This window comes from Arvicola amphibius, chromosome 4 (assembly GCF_903992535.2).
Source record: "Arvicola amphibius chromosome 4, mArvAmp1.2, whole genome shotgun sequence".
Taxonomy (NCBI): Eukaryota; Metazoa; Chordata; class Mammalia; order Rodentia; family Cricetidae; genus Arvicola; species Arvicola amphibius.
The window spans coordinates 86,486,664-86,506,974 of record NC_052050.1 but is presented as its reverse complement, the minus strand read 5'-3'; the positions used below and the strand labels follow the sequence as shown (position 1 = coordinate 86,506,974).

The following is a 20,311-nucleotide window of genomic DNA, read 5'->3' as shown; positions in this document are numbered from 1 at the left end:
TATTCATTTAAGATACTTGAGAAAACTTAAAAAAACCCAAAACTTAAGAGCTTTAAAAAAAACACTTCTTTTACAAATCTTCCATCTCTCATTTAAGAGTAAAAACCCTAATTATTGCTGTGAACAACTCAGCAACAGAGTAAAGCTGAGGTGCAATCCATGTTCCTTCCCCGCCTGGCTGTCTGCAGAGAGGCGATGACGCAACAGGATAGCTAAGTGACAGGCAGCTGGTGGTAGGCCACATCCACAATGACACGTTTTAAAGAGCAAACACAAGTAGGTTGCTGTACTGCCCACCCCTTTGCCGAATCTGTCAGTGATTTTAAGCAGAGCACTAGCATCCCTGCTGCTCTGCAGACATAAGGGCTGAGAATGGTGTGGCTGCAAACACATGCACCTAACACAGAAGGGTGCTCAGGGTCAGCAGAGACACCCTCTCAGCTCCTGGGCAAACAACCCTGCATGTGAAATGCTCCGAGACTCAGTTTCCTTATTCATAAAGTGAACCTTCTCAACTCAGAGATCACATTTCCTTATTTAAAATTTTACAGAATTGTATCTAAGCAAAGAAATAGTTAAAATAACTGCTCTTCTTTTTCCATGTTGTGAGTTTGCATATTTTAAATAAAAGTGGCTGTGGTCTTTCTCAGCTCCACACCCCTACAGTATACTGGAACTTTCTTCCTTCCAAAGCTCATGTCTACTGTTTTCTTGCTAACCTGTGACAATACCTAGGCTGTGCACAGCTACTTACCTGTTTTGCATCAGTTCTGCTAAAAGTTTTAAGATAGGAGTAGTGCATGCTGGTTCTCCATACCATCGCTCAATCGCTCTCTGAAGAACTGGAAGATAGGCTGGATACCTTTTATAAAGTCTGTTAAAGAATTTAGGGCAAAGAACTTGAAATGTCTCTTAGTAACGGAAAACCGACTAACATGTACAAAGTCCTGGATACCAGTCCTCCAAATAACAATAAAACAAAAATATATACTGCTGAAAATTAATGGGATTTTAAAATAAACAAGCAAGCAAACAGAAATCCACATTTCTTTTGCTCCACGGAGAATGGCACTGTATAAATTACTCTTTCTAACTATACAGCTATACTTGTGGAGTAGCTACAAAGTTTGAAATTTGTCTCCGTATATTAAGTTGTTTTATTTCCTGGTATCAGGCCATGTCATAGATATACTTTTAAAAAGCAAGTAAATACATGCTTAAGGAATTATGCTTAATGTTATAGGGAAGAAAAGTAAATTTAGTTAAAGAGGAATAAAAATATATGAGTCATTATTTTTGGGGCTTCTGAGTATTACACCAAGAAAAAGACTTCTTATGAAAAGCTAAAAAAACACAAATGCATAGAGAAACAGTAACAGTACACATTACAGATCTACCCCAGCTTAAATTAAGTTGTTGACTTCTCTGCTTTGGTATCACTGGAACGCCAAGAAACATCTGGGTTGTTTGTTACCCTGTATAAAAGGTCTGACCTGCTATTAATGCTCCACATCACTTGTTAGCCCTGTATGATGGAGGTAGCTCTAACCTGCTCAATGCCACTGTTGCTAAGGGTAGTACAGCGTCCATGCAGTCTCAGTCGCTCTCTCTGTGAGCTTCCCATTATATAGCTCTGGCTGTCCTGGAACTCAATAGGTAGGCCAAGCTGGCCTTGAACTCACAGAGATTCACCTGCCTCTGCTTCCTGAGGTTGGCCTGCAAAGCATCCTTGTTAATATGAGGGAGCATAGCTCTGATGAGCCTAGCAAGGGATGCACAGTATCAACAGCTGACATGTCTGCTGGCTTCACTTGGCCTCCTTCTTGGGAAATAGACAGTAAACATAGGATTGAAGCCTCAAACTAGAGCGTGAAAACTTGGTGGCACAAGCGTGGCTTCTGTCTCTCTAGGTCCCGGCATCTCTTTCCCAGTCACTTGTCTTTGTTTCAGATGAAAGTGCTTAGCTGGATCTGTGTGGTTTGGACAGAGCTCCACGGTGAAAAACCTCAACATAACACCCGCTGCCCACTGCCCCCCAAATCCCCACCAGGTTCCTCGTCAAGGCATGAAGGCTGCTGTGTATCCAACCTCACCAGTTCTACTTTACATACAGTTTGGCTTATCCCAACTCCCTGCAAATCATGGGGACTCCAATCTAGTGCCGTTTCCCATATGCTGCTTCCTTCCACTTCATCCCATCTTCCAACACACAGCTCATGCTCTAGATCTCTGGGATGTCTTCTTGATTTTTGTCAAAAGGCACCAATCTCTTCTTCATCTCTCCGAGCAGGGCTGGCTGTGTGCACTACCTGCTGTTCCGCGAGCTGTGAAAGGGCTGAGATCCTTGCTTCACCACCATCTCCACCCTCCTAGTCCACCACAGCTGTCGATGATTCCTGAAAGCCCTTCTCAGCATCACTCTACCTGCTAGGCCACCCACCTGGGCTGGGAGAGGGCCCATATATGACTGTGCTGCCCACTACAGAACTACAGAACTTATCTCTGCATTCGAAGCCCTAGTAGTGCAGAAACCTGGGCTGCCTACTACGAACTGGCTCAGTACAATGTAGATCCCAGTATTTGCTGTTGTAAACCTACAGAAGCGACAGAGCCTACATGGTAGAAGTGGATCTTGACTGTTTAAACAGTACTTCATGCTGAACTTTAAGAAATCACTTCAATAATAGTGAAAACAAGCCCTCCTAGGCCTGCAGTGTGCTGGGCCCCCCACAAAGCAGGAAGGCAGCAGTTCCCCAGGAGAGACAGGCTCAGGCTGCATTCCTAAAATGGCTCCCGTAACAAGTATTTGCTGAAGCCCTCCTCAAATGTACTGTTTTAGAGTCTCCAGAGATACCAGGGAACAAAAGCACTAGGAAAATGCCTTCCCTTATGGGATTTATATCCTAACAATCAGGAAGTAAATTAAATAAACATGCTATAAAATAACACAAAGGAAAAGGACAGGGGGTGGAAACAGGAAGTGAGTGGATATGCTTGGGTAAAGAACCAGATGGGTGCAAATGACAAAACTGTGTTTGATTCTCAGAACCTACATGATGGGAAGGGTGAGTTGTATTCTGATGCCCATATATGAATTGTGTTGCACACGCACGCACACACACACACACACACACACACAAATAAATAAACATAAACCACGACTTGACTGCAAACTTGATCTGAACTGTCAGATAGTTTACTGTTTCTAAGTACTAGGAAAGCTGTTATTATTTAATATACAGATACCACATACTATGAACTGTGTTAAGGGCCAGGGATCTAGAACTAGGAAGACAAGGCTTTTTTTGGTCATACTTCACCAGAGTGGCAGGTGTGTAAAGGGTGCTCTCCCTGTTCAGGTAAGAGATAGCCTACGCACAAACTCTAGGATCATCAGGGAACAGACACCAACCTCCAAACCTAAGAGCACTGGAGGCCCACACAGGCCACCTGCAACTCTAAGAACAGAGCGCCATGGTTTTTTAGAGCACGCTGTATTCACACTGGGGTAAGACCAGGGGATATGAAGGGGATGCTCCCTTTTCTGTGTGGAATGAGAGCAGTGACAGTTCTAATATGCTTCTGACAGAGGTGACTGCCACAGAGAAAATGAGTGATTACTGGAAAGCAGAGCAGAGGTCTACTAAGCATGGAGGTTAAAAGGGCTTCACAGTGAGAGTGCCAGGCTCAGATTAGAGTGAGAATCAAAACCCAAGTTTAATTTTCCAGTGGCCTTGTGAGGACTACATATATCTGGGCAGAGAAAGAGAAAGGGAGTCCTTAGGTAGAAGGGGCATGGATCTAATTTCTCTTACCTAGATCTTCCCAATGAATACCAAAGGTCTACATAGACAGATGAAAAACCAAAGGCACTAGTGGCGACATCAGCAGACAGGATACCAAATATGAGAAAGTGGCAAGCATCAAACTTGCTTTCATCCATGTATCCTCCCATTAATCCATCCAGTAATTATTAGTAGTTTCCTGCACCACAAAAAAAGTAGTAAAGAGAAAAACCACAACTATTTCCTTTGTAGATTTAATTGTAGAAAAAGTGATATATATAATTTTTAAAAAGTATGAAAAAAAAGGGCCAGGATGGTAGCTGACTGGGTAGAGGTGCGGCTGCTGCACCTCATGAGGTGAACCTGGCACTCAGGGCCCGTGGTGAAGGGAAGAACTAGCTCCCACGGCTGTCCTCTAATTTCCATGTGTGTGCCACAATGAACATAATTAGCAAAGAGGACAAAGCATTATGATACCTAAAACATGAGGTTTTTTTCATTCAAACTGTTGGGGGAATCAGCGTGAGGCTGTGGGTCTAGACTAGAGTCAAGCAGTTCAGAGACTATCTGAATATGCTCTACAAACATGCCAACGTCGGTGTTGTATCCTTGCAGAATATGTGAGATCTGCGCTGTGTCCACGAGGGGCCATGTGCTGTGTGACACCTTTCCTCTCTCCTGGCTGGTAACCCATCTTTTCAAACTTATTGCGACTTTTGGTTTCTCCCCAAATCTCGTTTTGCTTAAAATACTTGTCAATTCTTCACAAATGTTCATGTGGTCCTTCACACGTGTCTGTTATAACACGTGCAATTAGTTGATCAATAGTGGTTCCTTTTGCATGTTTACTTAATTGCAAACTTCTGGAAAGCAGCACTTTATTCTTGTATTTCTGGTGCATAAAACGCACATTCCAAAGAATGCTGGCTCAACGGTGGCTGTTTAGGTTTCGTTTCTTCTGCGGTTCAACTTGTTTCACATACAATGCCAATTACTTTCGCCTTGAAATACACTTCTGATTATGCTGACCAACCAAAGTCATGAGAACGTATTCTGCAGATTTCATGCTGCCTGTAGAACATGGATATACATTTTGGAGTCTGACAGTCAAGGGTCCCAGACAATCTGTTTCCCTAACCATGAAGTGAGCTGTGTCCTAATGAAACATCTTTCTTACCCTAAACTGATGATCACTTGAAACCGCTCTTCTTAACTCCCCAGGGTCCAGTCTTACTTGACCTGGCAAGAGTTAGGGTGACATGGTCACCTTTACAGGGCCTTTCCTGATCCGTTAGATAAATGACATCTCTTTCCTGTCTTGTTCTTGTTCTGACATCTACAGCTTCCTATGTTGTTGTCAGTCGGTCACACACAGGACTCATTTGAACTAAAAAGTTCATTTCAGGTAAGAATTGTTTCAGTAACCTACACTGTTCTTAGAACCAAGCACTCTGTGCTACGGAAGCCCACTTACTTCCTGAAGAAGTAAGCAGGTATGAGTCCTTGATTAACTGTCTTAGGAACAGAAGCGACAGCGGTGACATAGCTGTCTGTAGTAGACATTTCAGTAGGACCTTTATGTCACCAGCCATCACAACAGCTCTGACAAGGGAGCTCTGATATGCGGGTAGTTGTCTTCTTACAGAGCTCATGTAGTAAACAGTGCGGACCGCCTGTGAGAGCTCAATGAGCACATCACAGAAATAACACATTTTCTTATCTTTCTGGACTTTTGGACACTTTATCTAAGGAAATCTGGGAAAGGCTTAAATAATGTATTTCAATGCACTGCAAGGTAGTTTTCTTATTGCTGCATTCTTACTTTAGGGGCAAAGGTATAATGAATGATTTCTTGCTGAATTCTCTAGTCATAGAAAAATTATCAAGATGGCTGCTATGTAGTTTTAGGCCACTTAGTTTCGGAAGGACGGAGGGATAAGCTATGCAGCTTGTGTAGCAGTTAATGCAGTCAGTGTTCATAGAGATGCTTCTGAATTAAATAGCTAAACACTAAAATAGCATTTTATCAAACAATCATCATAAATAAAATGTATTTTGACTTTACGACGACACGTGCTCTTACAGGAATATTTCTTCTGCACGCTAAGGATTGCATAACAAATTAAAGAACACACATCTATGTGGATAAAAGGCAAATAAACTTTCCCCAGCAGTAATGTGGGAATCATCACTGACGGTTTGACACATCAATATTTCAGGAAGAATAAATGACTTTCATATCCGCATTTTTAAAAAATCATATACTTATTCATTTTTGCATTACCTGAATACTTTGGAAAGAATCTGTACTTTATCACCTGAAACTGTTAAAAGTATTTCAAAATATTTTAATAAAGCTTTTTGAATGATCAAATAATGTAACTTTTAAACAAATTTTACTATTATTATAAATATTTGCTCTTCATCCCTTGCCCAAAGGAAAACTATAAATCTTGTCTCAACTGAATGAACACCATTTATCATATTCATTTTGTTGTCAATACAATTATGAAAAGCCTTTGGCCTTTTCCCAAGGAAGCTGATTTGCTACTGAAACTCAATTATTATAAGCAAGGCCAGTAGCAAGTCACTGCGTCTGGCAATGTAGCACAGCTTGCTGCATAACTGACACCTCGCCCTTCGCCCCTGACCCCAATAACTTCAACTGTGGTCAAATGGAGGAGTTACTGGTTTCTAGCTCAAAACAAAACACTTAAGTCCTAAGATTCTCCATTTCTGCCATCTGCTGGACAAATGCTGAAATGGAACCCAGATTATATTTGTTGACACAGGAGGGAGTTCCTGACCTTGGCGCTTCTTAAAACTGGTGAACAAGAAGCCTGTTAACTGCTGGATGGGCTGGCTTTAGAGCCTGGTTTCAAGTAAATAATCATTTTTTTTTTTGTAACAAAGTTAAGCTTTACGGTTTTTCCAAATAAATGGAAAGTTTTGATTTTAGAATTGGTTGTTTAGAGAAATAAAATGTTCATATGTCTCTGGTCTATTCTTTGTAGATTAATTTAAGACTTTCTTATGATTAAATTTATAACCTCTTCATACATACATTATATGTATAAGTCATGTAGTTGATTCTTCAGGGCCATGAAAAAAATCTTATCTGTCTGATCTCTAAGAAAATAAATGAGATAGGTTTCCATAGCAACTAAAACCATAAGTCACTAATACCCTAAACATTAGTGTTTAAAAATTTTCATCGTGTGTACTGTTCGCTCTAAAATTTGCTCATATCTGTTATGTTTTGGGCCAGAACTATGGCATAGTCACTGAACACTGCTTTTAAGAAGTTTCCTTTAGAATATGTAAAGAAAGTTTGGATAAAAAAGGCTTAAATGAAGCAAGAGAGAAATTATACCCCTTAAATGTAAATTAAGTTGGCATGGGACAGGCCTGTAATCCCAGGTGGTTGAGGCAGGGGCACCAGGAGATCCATCCTTGGCTCTATGTCAAGTCTGAGGCTAACCTGGGCTACACCAAGGCACTGTTTTAAGAAAGAACATCATAAAATGTTCAATTTGCTTTCAAGTAGAATTTTCTTATGTGCTAGGGGTTTCCAATGTAGAGGGCATACTTTTGAGGAGCCATCTCCTGTTAGGATCGAAGATGGCTCAGCATACTACCAACACGCTAATACATGTTTATGGCCATTGTGAAGTGTCAGACCTCAGACAGAATGCTTACTTATCTTAGTGGTCACAGTAAGCCAGCATACCGGATTGTTTCTTTTGCTAGATGATAACACCAAGTTTCCAAGAAATAGAATGAAGAGCTGGGATTTCAAACCTCATCTGTCTCTTTTTATTCTTATGTGATGAAGCATTTCTATATAGGGCTTTCCCCTACTCCCATCTATACTACGATTTAGTAATGGTAAATTCAAATTTTATAGCCAATGACAAATCCTGACCATTTATCCCACTGCCTCCATGACCATTAACATCCTCATCAGATGACCAACTGTAGCATTATGAATAAAATCTCTAAAAGATAAAAGTAACCCTCTTAGTCCTGCTAATTGAGATGGAAACAGAGACTTCTAATCGCCTCAGAAAATACCACATGGTTCAATCACTGATCACAAGTACAGATACTAGCTACATGATGCCTGCAGCCCCAACATAAACAATCATTTGAGGGAAGTGATTTTTAAGTTGTCAATATTTAATGGTATCTATAAAAATAGTGACCTCCTTGAGCCGGGTCTCTGAGTGCTGTGCTCAGTTATCTGTACCGCTGCCGCTGTGCTGTAATTTTAGCTGATTACACCATTAGTTCATTTAGCTTTGTTTCCTCTTTCCCTACTGTGCCACACTATTAAACCAAAGAGAGGGGCCCTGGCATCCCTCGTGCACAGAGCTGGGATTGTCACAGTGTAATAAGGATACATCCAGTCAAACACATGGTGTAGCTGGTCTTTGTGTTCAGTGCAAAGGCAATCCCTCGAAGATCTCTTGCCAGCCCGATCAGCATACGCTGTCAGTGGGAAAGAGACACAGTAATTGATTTTCACGTTAGCGCAGAGCAGATGGAGTAATAATCAGGCAATAATGACCACATATCTGATTCTGATTCATTAGCTAAAATGTCTCGCTCAGATCTCTTCCCATAGAAAACCATAGCCTCTTTAATAAACAGACCATCAATCTGCTGACCAGTTCCACTTTGCTTCTTATAAACTGAGCTAAGTTGTAATTCCAGGGAGCACAGAAACATTGAGACTCATATACGTTTTCTCTGAATACTGCCAAATTTGAAAAAAAATCAGGATTCATAATTTCACAAGAGATATATAGTTTAGACAATATTTAATAGCAAATTTCAACCAACCAACTGGCTTGACTAAAATCAACCTCACTATACAATTCAGTCTGCCCTAGCACTGGCATTTAAAGATCCCCAAAGAAAAGTTGCAATAACTCAGGACAAGCTGAAACTGGCCGGGTGACCTACGGCATCATGATATACCCAGACAGGCAGCCAATTGTTCAAGTTAGCGAATGACATAAGGAAAAAAGTTCTGTATTTAATGTCACAAGACTCTGAAATTGCACTCTAGTTTTGTTTAATTCTGAAAGGCAAGTCAATTCATGAGTTTTAGTTTCTTCATCTATCAAGGGGGCTAATTATAATTACGGCCATTCGACAGACCTGTTGTGAGAAATACATTTGTGTGCAAAAATGCCTAGCAATTGCCTGAAAAACAGTAAGTGTGGTTCACAAATGGTTTCAGAAGGGATGAAGGAAGCTAAACCAAACCTCCTTGATATAAATAAAAAATATCAGACTCATACTCTGGACTTTTAATTAAGCTGTCCTTAGGATGATGATTGGGAAGAGAAAAGAAAACCCATGAACAGATGCTAGAATGTCAGAACAAAGAGCACAAATAAACATAATTGCCCCAACAAGGAGGTGTGATAGTTGAGATATACAAACTGTGATTTCTGAATATACTGCTTCACTAGAAATGCTAAGACCAGAAAATGGTCTTGGGATCGTTACAGATTGACCTTGGTAATGAATGGAAAGCTGTCTAGTAAGACACCTAAGTTATCACATAGGCAATGAGTTTGGAACTGTCTTCATGACAGAGGACATTTCTATGAACCAAACCATAGTGAGCAGTCAGACATCTGCTCCTCCTACCTAACAGGAGACTCATGTGCCTGGATGTTGTCCAAGGGATTACTCAATTTCTATTTTTAAACCATGTACAGGACTGATGGACCCCGAAGTTCTGAATATGAACACTCCTAATTTCAATTTTTGCTGTTTAAAATGACTCATTTAGCTTTTCCCCATAACATGACCAGCTCTTGTGTTTCTATAATTACCAGGCCTCTTCAACGACTATCTCATGTTACTATTACTTTTTAAAAACTGGCTTACTATTCAGTTTTTTTCTCTCACCAAATAGCCTGGTCTTTCTCAGCTTTCTTTCCTTCCTTGCAGCCTCCAGCACAGAATCCATCAGCTATGTGCATCCTGAGCGCTCGCACGCCGGCTGCCATCTATGCTAGCTTACGAACTCTACTTGGCTTTGTAATCTATTACAGCATTTTTGAAAATTTCTATTTTAATTATGTTCACTTATACAAGCTACTCGTCAGGTAATTTCAAGCTTCCATATATACATAAGATATCCATTATTCAATTCTAAATTAGTGAACAAGAACCATGAATTTTACTTTATGCCTTGTACAAAGAAAGGGCTTTTTATAAAATGGCATTATACAAAAGATTATTTTTATTTGGTCAGAATTTTTCTTCCTTGAAGGTGCCAAGTTGATACAAAGGTTCTAATTAAGCAAATTTATGGTCTTTTTAATACAGTAAAATGTGGCCATGAAATTATACTAATGTTTTACTTCTTTGAAAATGTTACTTTAGAGCAGAGGCAGCATTTAACAAACTAAGCATAAGTTTTAGATAGATTCACTCTAGCACTGAAGTGTAGTGTTAATGTAAGAAACAGATTCATTATATTAATAAAAAAGTCGCCATCCTCTCAGGGCAGCATAGAATCTACACAGATACATAAACAAGGCTACAGGAGAATTTTCTCAATCCTCAATTCGGGAACAAGACAGACAGCCTTAAGCAGTAGCTCACACTAGCTAGCAAATAATCCAGAATCTTGGGGAAGCGAAAAATCTAAAAGGTGATGAGTTCCAATAATTTTCTTGAGGTACATTTGAGGAGTGGTTAGGTCTAGTGATCTGATCCTATGGACTCCTTTTTGGAGAGTCCAAGAAGAAACCGCTGAGCGCTTCAGTCGGCGGCATGGTGAGCAGCTGTCTGTGCCAAGTGTGAGACGGATGGTTTGGGAAACAGCTGAAACGCAGCTCCTTCCACCCTGACCCCCAAACAGGGCTTCTAATGGGAAGTCTGACAGACCCTTTACTGTAGTGGCACTACTGGGGCAGCTATAATATTATCCTCATAATTCTACTATATAATAACAACAAAGAAAAAGAAGGTGAAGGGTCATTGTGCTTTGTCTTTAGAATTAAGATGGCTGTCTTCATCCTTACAGCATACTCTTAATTCTGGAGACACATCTTAATAACCTCTAAATAGTTCCAACAAAAGAGCCGTGTCAGAGGAATGAGCAGGCCCCCAAGGTGTTTCAAACTGGAGTGTTTTCATCTGCCTTTATTGCTCTATCCCTCTCCAGAATTAGGCAATAACCTGTGATAAATTATTCAGGAACTGCTACAGGGATCAAAGCAAAATCATTCTGTTAAAGTGCTGTTTGCAACATTTGGCACTTAGTGAGAAAACTTTTAATGTGCGCATGCTGAAAATCAAGGATTTTAAATAATTTAACATCAGGGAGTTTTTACGAAGGGACTAAAGATAGCAGGTTCCTATTTAACTGCTCCTCTTCCTCTGAGAAGTTTTCATTCATTTTTCTTAAAACCCGTGACGTCATGGCTGAATTGAGAAATATGCATGGACCACAGTAACAGCACACTATATTTTACTATGAATAAAATGACGGGGGATGGGAGGCAAGAAACATTTTGAAATAATACTACAGTACTAGGATTTTTGTTTGTTTCTTTCCCTTTGACTTTGGAAAGAAAAAAAAAGCCAAAACAAAAATCCTCAAAACAAAAATTCAACATTTGCTTCAATTTTATTAGGACTAAGTAAAGAAAACAAAGTTATAAATAAGGGCTTTCAATATTTCCTTTCCTCACAGTATTTCAGTTTGGCAACACAGGTCCTAATATCTGCATTTGAAGAATATGTATAAACAGGGATTTAGACGATCATGGTAAGGGTTGCAAATTAAATGAATTTGGCAGTCCTGCAGCATTTTCATAAAGATATTTTAACAGCATCACCTCCTGTGGTTTGGAATACTAAATACTTTATAGGAGAACAAAACAGAACTGTTTTCATCTCTAGTACTTGTAAAATGAAGTACCTGAAAGCACCTTTGCATGTATTATTTATTCACCATGATAGAAAAAATAGCCTTAACCTAATAAATTACATTTAAGAGCATTTAGTACAAAAGTTTTGTTTATGATAAAGCAACAGATTTCGCTCCTTATTGGTAGCTTTAAGCACCAAGTTCTCTTCACACAAATTAGACAGATGGTGCTTACAGTAGAATTTACTAAAGGTCTGTCACAACAAATGCAGCCAAGCTGCATATTTAATCACTGCAGAATCTTGTCTACCTGCAGCTGCCAACTGCTAATCCAATTTCCCTGATAAATGTGGCAAGAGACACGATCAGCAATAAAGAGCATCTAACTCCATTTTCCTGCAGGGCGTCTTTTGATGAACATTTAGGACGGAAGCACGGAGTGCACTGTGTGGCCTTGGTTCGTGGCAGCTGCATGCATTCTGAGGCACAGTTCTCAGGTTACTCACTTAATTCTGCCACTATCATTACGTTGCTATTGATCTCAGTAGCTGTTGCCTACACAGCATTACTCTAGATGAAGCTGAATCAGGCAGTTATCATGCATCAAACTTGCTCAAAAGCCTGGAGATTTCCCCTTAATTACTTGTGATTTTATTTGCAAATACCGTTAAAGTGTAATCAAGCAGTCACTTTCCAGGGTCGTTAAGAACTTGCTAGTTTAGGGATATATCACTGGAACTCCATTAAAAATGACTCTAGGAAGATGCTTTCTATCAAACTAGATGGAATTACATCCAAACAGGCTTAGAATATAATGAAATCTTCAAATGAGACAAATAAAATTTTTCTAAAGATGGCAAGTTTTTAACCCTCACCAAATCTTTTTTGATAAGGGGCAGCAAGGGCTACTTAAAAAACTGCAATATTCTGTTGGTCAGAAACATTTGGACAACATCTAAAAAATATAGTTAGTTTTGGCTAGGAACGGACAGAGAATTCAGGAAGACCGTATAAACAAAGAAAAATTAAGATCTTATTAACTTTTAAAATTTCATGACTATGTTATCCTGATAAACATCTAGTTCAAGAACTCCATTTTTAAACTAAAAGGTATAGCATTTAGGTAATCTTTGTTTCACAGAAGAATTATATAAATATCAGTAAGGACATCTCTTTCTAATTGGTTCATGGTATTTGTTTGTGTGTATATGAGAGAGAATAAGAGTGGGAGGAGGGAAAGGAGCAAGAGAAGAGAAGCCATGGAGTGAGTGGTTACTCTTTCAACCTATTCCAAACAACAATAATATGTGACTAGGGTGCATCACAAACGAGGTCCTAACTTCTCTGGACTGCATTTATTATTCTTAAAATAATAATCAGTGCCAATTTATTTAATATAGCTCTGATACAGCATATTTCGGGAGATACTATTTCTGTTTGGCAAAGCGCCTGCTTCCATCCCCCCACGTTAAATATTGGGGCTGTTTTGTCACAAACAGCTTGCTACACGTAAGGATTTTAACTAATAAAACATAATGGTTGTCTTAGATATTATGACTGTTGCCACAGCTGAACTGGACTTGTCAAATCAATCCTAATATGGCTCCCACAGGCACATAAAGCCTTATTTAGCTATCCGTTAGATCCTAATCACTTTGTTCAGTTTAAGAATGCAACACTTCAAGGCCGGCTCCTATTTATACACATATGCCTAGCCATTTAATAAAGTGTGATTTATATAAATTCTTGTTTAAAAAATCTTCAGAGATGTAGGGTTTTAGCATGTGTGCATGTCTCTATATGGATATGCAGAACACACTGAGCAGGGTGGATGGGAGGCAGCAATGTTTTTAAAGTGGCTTGTCCACGAGAACTGTGCTATCACAGTGATCTGCACCACCCCACCATGAACAGACTGTCTTAAGCCACTGCTGACCTCACAGCTCATTTGCATCTGGAACTAGAAAAAGTGCTTACTTTATTAACGTTCATCTCACAAGCGTATTACTTAGAATGTGGGCCTGAGACACACATATACACAAACAGATAGATATGCAGCTACCTTCTCTGCTGGGGTGAGGCACTGAGGAAGAATGCTTGTATTTTTTCACGGGAGGAAACAGACTCACCTTCACTTCTTCTTGCTTAAAGTTGTTGTTAAATATTTGCAAAACTGTTTCAAAGGAGACGGTGAGAGGCAGCATAAAATTCTCAAATTCATCCTCATCTTCACCTATAGAACAAAAGAGTCACTATGGTTTAAAATGTAAGCTAATGTGCATTAGCTTCAACACTGAGTATTTCATTCAGGTTTGGAAATGGCCCTGTGAAGAGGTCAGCCTGCATTTCCACTCATGCCACAATTGGCGCTTTGGTTCACTGAATTGAATATTTTGTTTTTTTTTCCTCTATCCTTTATATCAAATGAAACAGCAACAATACTCTGGCTCTAACTGACCCATGCCTTAGGCATGTCCACCCATCTTTACACCTCGAAGCCCCCAAGTTTCCCTACTTTCAAGACTTTAGAGATAACAGTCTCCCCATTTCCCTTTTTTTTTTCTCTTTTGGTGCCAAGGCCCCAAAGGGCTCACAGACTCAAGTGCTCAGATAGTTCTAAGTTATTATTCTTCTTTATTTACATTCTTTAAAAACGTAACTTCCAGGGGCTGGAGAGATAACTAGCTCAGTATTTAATGCACCTGCTGCTCTTACAGAGGATCTGACATCAGACAACTAACAACTGCCTGTAACTCTAGCTCCATGGGATCCAACACCCTCAAATACACACACACACACACACACACACACAAATCTTTAAAGATTAACTTATCAATAAATGATAAAAGAATGGGGCCTCCTCATGGTTTACTTAGATTCAACTGTTCTCCATGATCCTGTTCATTACAAACAAGAATAAAATGAGGTATTTTCCATAAATTTCTTATAGAAAGGTAGACTATATTTTCCTTAAGAATTCTGTCAAAACAGAATCTCCACACACTAAAAGTTTGCATACTATTCTTTTCAAAATTGGTTTCTCTGAAGTTAGATTGGACTCTCATTCATCCTATGCCACAGGAAACCATTTGCTCATGAGCCAACAGAAAAAGCTTAGATGTTTTGTTGAAGGTGCCACTTAGAAGAGAGCTATATGGTTCAGATCTTCTGATTTCTGTGCTAATGGTGGTTTTAAAATACAGCATCTGGTAGGAAATGACCTCAGAGAAGAGAACAGTGGTCCTTAATGGTTGGTACTTGCTCTAGAAGCAGGAGAATTACCTGGGGCTTATAAGATGCCACTTCCAGGCTCCACTTCAGACCCACTCTACTGCGTCATAATTTCTGGGGCAGGGAACAGCAAACTGTTGTAGCATGCTTTCCATATGACTCAGATGCCTGTCAACTCTAGCGAAACTGATGTATTCATCCTGGTACAGATGATGAAGTCCAAGCCCCTCCCCCAACACATAGGTGATCAATGATGGGTCTTTTGATTCTTCTTCAGTGGTGGCTGATCTGGTTGACCCTGATCAATTTTTTTTTTATGATTCCTGAATCCTTCTCTTAAGACTTATATAATTTCTCATTAGAGTCCAACAGAATAGAGAACACAAAAAGATGACAAAAGTTAAAGGATCTTTCCTGGTGTTCTAGTCATGGGTCAAGATCTTGGGTAAATAATAAGGCAGACCAATTTATGATCTCTGCTCTGTCATGTGGCTTTGTGATCATATCATTCTTCATTCATATCCAATACCATTTGTCACAGAAGTTATTTTCAAGGCTTGCATTCAAAGATGCCATCTAAAGATGGCCACACCCTTTCTAAGCCTTATACAAGTGCTCTATCTCCTTCCTTTCTATTTCTGTTTCATGTCCCCCTGCTTTTTACACAGACATTTAATAATACCATCAATACTGTAGGCACGTACATGATATGATCATCGTTTGATCAAGGCCTCCTTGTACTGAAGGAGAGAAACTGATAATGTGCATCTGTCAATTATTAACTACTAACCTACACTGGCTACTTATCTTGGCCTTAGCTTTGGCATGCTGCTATGGTGTGAGTGCCAGATGATCATGCAGTGCTCTGCAGTACACAGACTCAGGAATCTGACTTTGGCCACAATTTATTTAGCCTTGGGTACCTTGGGTATCTTACTAATCACTGAATCTCAGCTTCCTCATCTACAAAATAAGGATGAAGCTATCTTTAAGGTTCTGTAGTGAATTAAATGTAGTGTAATCTACTTGTATTTTATTTATTTATTTTTAAATATTTATTTATTTATTATGTATACAATATTCTGTCTGTGTGTATGCCTGCAGGCCAGAAGAGGGCACCAGACCCCATTACAGATGGTTGTGAGCCACCATGTGGTTGCTGGGAATTGAACTCAGGACCTTTGGAAGAGCAGGCAGTGCTCTTAAACCTCTGAGCCATCTCTCCAGCCCATCTACTTGTATTTTTAATAAATAAAGCTTGTTTGCTAATCAGAGAGAAAAACAGCTATACTGGTCAGTCTAATAGACCAGGCAGTGGTGGTACATATCTTTAATCCCAGTAGTCACACAAGTTTGCCACAGAAGTCAGGTGGTGGTGGTGTATGCCTTTAATCCTAGTACTAGAGAGGAATACAAGCCAGGAACTAGTTCTCTTTTCAGTCAGGATTTCTTATAGGTAAGAGCTCTCTAGTGGCTTGGCTACTTTGCTTTTCTGATCTTTAGGTTGAACCCTAATAGCTGTCTCTAGGTTTTTATTATTCATTTGTGTTACAATTAAATGCTAAAACACATGAAAAATAGATGTTTCATATATGCCAATGGTATATATGTACTGGTATTACAGTGTTAGCTCTAAAACAGTGCCTTCTGTTACTAGGGTGGTACTGGTGTTTGAATGGAAAACATTTGTTTCAGCAAATTTCCAAAGTCCTGGGTCAGGGCAGATTAAGGTCCAAGTCTGTAAGATTAGCACTTGGAAGAAGGGGAGGAGGATCAGGATTTCAATGCTAGGCTCAGCTATTGAAAATCTGTTATACCAAAGTTGCTTTTTTCTTTTTCTTTTTTAAAAAAATGAAAAAAAATTAATATAAAAAAAGGCCTGGGCAGGTAGCTCAGTGGTAGAGTAGCAACATTGCCCAGCCTGTATGAAAGGCATGGGTTCAAACATTACCACCATAAAACAAACACAAAAAAGACTCTAGGAAAAAACAAAATCCCAATCTAGCAAATAATAGAAGTGAACATTACCAGATCTTAGGTACATACTATACATGTACATTGAATTTAAAAACAATTTTCCTCTATGATAAAGAGTTTTCTAAAAGTGATTATTAATAAAACAGTGATAATTATCTTTGCAGGCAGAAGGGGACTGGCTTTCCAGTCTTTAGTGGATGCTCCGAAACTAAGCTTCAGTCCTGGCTCTGCCACTGTTAGCTGTCTGGCAACTAAGCCTTAGTATCCTCATTTGTAATTAAGAGACACAATATTTACTTCATAAAGTTAGCTGTGAGGATTAAATGACAAAGCATCTGTACCTCCCCTTGCTGGCACTTCATAAATGACATCCATTAGCATTTTTGTTGTCTTGAGTTCAGCATGGACGTAGAGAGGTGATTATGATAATTAAATAAAAGTGCGGCCACACGACTGCCTTCCCAGCAAATCCCCTTCCTTTGGGAACGAAGCTTCTGCAACAAAGCTGAGACCTTTCCAACGCAAAGGGATGTTTACTCACAACAAACATGAATTCAGAGCTTCTGCATTCCAAACTTTACATCTTGAGCTACAGATAAACAGTCTTCCAGAGTTCATCTACTTCACGAATCAAAATTCTTGAGGCCCACTCAATAGGCAGGAAACCACTCCTTGTCCTAGAAATCTGAGGTCACAGATCTTAGAAGAGAACCTGCTATTCTACTGCACCAGACCAGCAAAATTCCTATATGCATTTCAAAGCTTACCCTGTACTCACAGATGAGTGCAGCTTTCTCTGTTCAAAGAAGCTCCTCTTTACAGTAAATGGAGACTATTACAGAAATCACAACTGGGCATAATGCAGAGATAACAGAGCATGGGAGCTAGGTTAAATATCTATAACACAACTCCTGAACAAGACTCAGGAAACATGGAGGAAGAAGGGGCACAGAGATGTAAGAGCCAGAGGACCAGGGAGATTGAATCTCAGAAATAACAGGGAAGGTACACTCATGACACATCAATAATATGGCTGCCGAAACAAGACCTGAGTAATGACAATATAATAGACATGATAATGGGGAAGGGCTCAATTTGACTAGGTCCCGTCCCTAGACAAAAAACTGTAGGCAACTAATAACTACTGAGACATGGAGAATTAGTTTCTATAGGGATGAGACCCTTTAGTGGGTCTCATTTACTAAGATCATTTACTCACATCCATATATGCCATACTAAATGGGCTCAACAGGTTCTGTTGTATATATATTTATGTGTCTAACAATAACAGTTAAAGAAAAAGAGGCCATCAGTTTGAGAGAGTAGGAAGTGATACAGGAGGCTTTGAGAGAGAAGACGTGAAAGGGGCTGAAGAGAAAGGAAAATGGTAAGGGATACAGTTATATTTAATAAAAATTTTAAAAACAAAGATTTCAGTTGGGTGACAGTGGCTGAACTGCCTTTAATCCCAGCACTTTAGGAGGCAGAAGCAGGTGAATCTGAGTTGATGGCAACTGGATCTACAGAGAGAATTCCAGGACAGCCAGGGCTACACACAGAAACCCTGTCTTTGACAAACAACAAACAAACAAAACACAACCCCATAGATTTCATAATGTGAAAACAAAAAAATAAAATACAGTTGGAATGTGAGCAGCAGTGTGACTTTATGTAACATCCTCACAGGCCTTTATGCCCCCACTGTGTCTCAAGGGACCGACTCCCTCCACCGTCATCCTGCAAACCTGCTTTCCTGTTCTTACTGGAGTTACTATCACCTGGCGGGGGCCTTTTATACACGTTATCATTTGTCTCCTTTATGAGAACATAACCTTTCTGGGAGGAACGTGATCTGCTTTGATGGACAGCTGTCTCTCCAGTATTTAGAATAGGGTCTGGATGAATTCAGTACTGAGTTTAATTCAAAGAACATGTTCATGGCTCTTACTCTATTCAACAAACTGCTGGAACTCACAATCCCATGAAATCATACAATCTCAGTTTTTACATGGGAACAGAGATGCCCAAAAGAATTATGTCGCTTGCCAAATATTTTCCTGCTGATAAATGCCGGTGATGATGTTTGCTTTTAAGTTCAGATCTTAATATGAACTCCCCCAATATCTCTGATGGAGTGGAAGGCATCAAAAGGATAGAGTGAAGTCAGTGACACAGATCTTGAATTTGGAGTTAAAAATCAGAAGAGAACATTGAATATAATGAGGAAAGTAGAATCCCTAGGCCAATGCTGAGAGACCATCAGTAGGGTCTCCATTGCGCTTTGTGCTCTTCCTGTGGGACTGCACGGGTCGTTACCTGCCTTAGTGGAAAACTGGTTACTTGCAGATCAGCATCCATTAAGGATTTCCCCCTTCCTGTATTGTCTACAGAGGTACCATTTATTGGTTCTGATGCAAAGAAGAAATAGGAGCTGTCTGGTAAGTTTTAAATTCAAGGATGTAGTCATATATTTATTATGTAAAATGTACATGTCAGGACCTATGAATAAGTTGACATTTTTTCTAGTAGTCAACAAAACTAATATGATTTATAGGTAAAATGGTCATTAACAAACTATCTCCAAATAGGAAAGGTAAGTTATTATATTAATACACATTTTAGGTTCTTCATCACCCATAAAAGAAAAAGATAATTTTTTTTTTGATTTTAGGACATCACCAAACAAGTCCACCATCCAAAGTTTTCTGGGGGATATGGTTTGAACAGAAAAATTATTATTTTTATATGTTTCATATGATATGGTCCATATTATTTTTATGTTTTAGAGAAAACACATTTAGAATAGGGTCTTTCTTACTATGTTGGCAGCCAAATACTTGATTTTTAGTGCATTTTATTTATTGTTGTGCACCAGTTTCAAACCTTGGACACTTGTGAGATGTTAAGAGGAAGATCATGAGTTTTTAAAGATTACTCTCAGCTACATAATGAGTTTGCGGCTAGACTGGTGTCCAAGAGACCTTGCCTCAAAAATCCAAAACTAAACCATCAAAATCTATATTCAATGTTCAACTGTAGGACAAATAGAGGACAGAAAACAATTAAGTGGCTGTCAGTAGAAGGGGTGGGTTGGGGACTGAGAATGCTTTGGAATTACATAATGGTGGTAGTTTATACAACCTTGTAAATACTCTAAATATGATGAAAACCCCTTGGATTGTACATTTAAAAAAAGCCAATTTTATGGCCACTACATCCTAAAAGAAAAGAAAACCAACTGCCATGACAGAAAATCTGAGTCTATCCTTCCTGCCTTGAAATATATACAGACATACTGTCAATCTTTTGAGTTCCTCAAATTTGAATGCAGACAGTGGCTGGATCACTGGGGACTTGGTAAAGTGGGCAAGGAGAGACAAGTAACAAGTATTACAGTAATTATAAATGATGGTAG

At 39.3% G+C, this 20,311-nt stretch overlaps 1 protein-coding gene across 1 annotated transcript in view; it reads right to left on the bottom strand.

The window, feature by feature from the left end:
• The window catches only part of Ranbp17 (RAN binding protein 17), a 336,136-nt gene that overhangs the window by 78,630 nt on the left and 237,195 nt on the right, over positions 1-20,311 (bottom strand). The window contains 4 exon segments of the mRNA XM_038328832.1: positions 755-862; positions 8,189-8,201; positions 8,204-8,276; positions 13,818-13,915. Coding sequence (XP_038184760.1) covers positions 755-862; positions 8,189-8,201; positions 8,204-8,276; positions 13,818-13,915 — 292 coding nt within the window.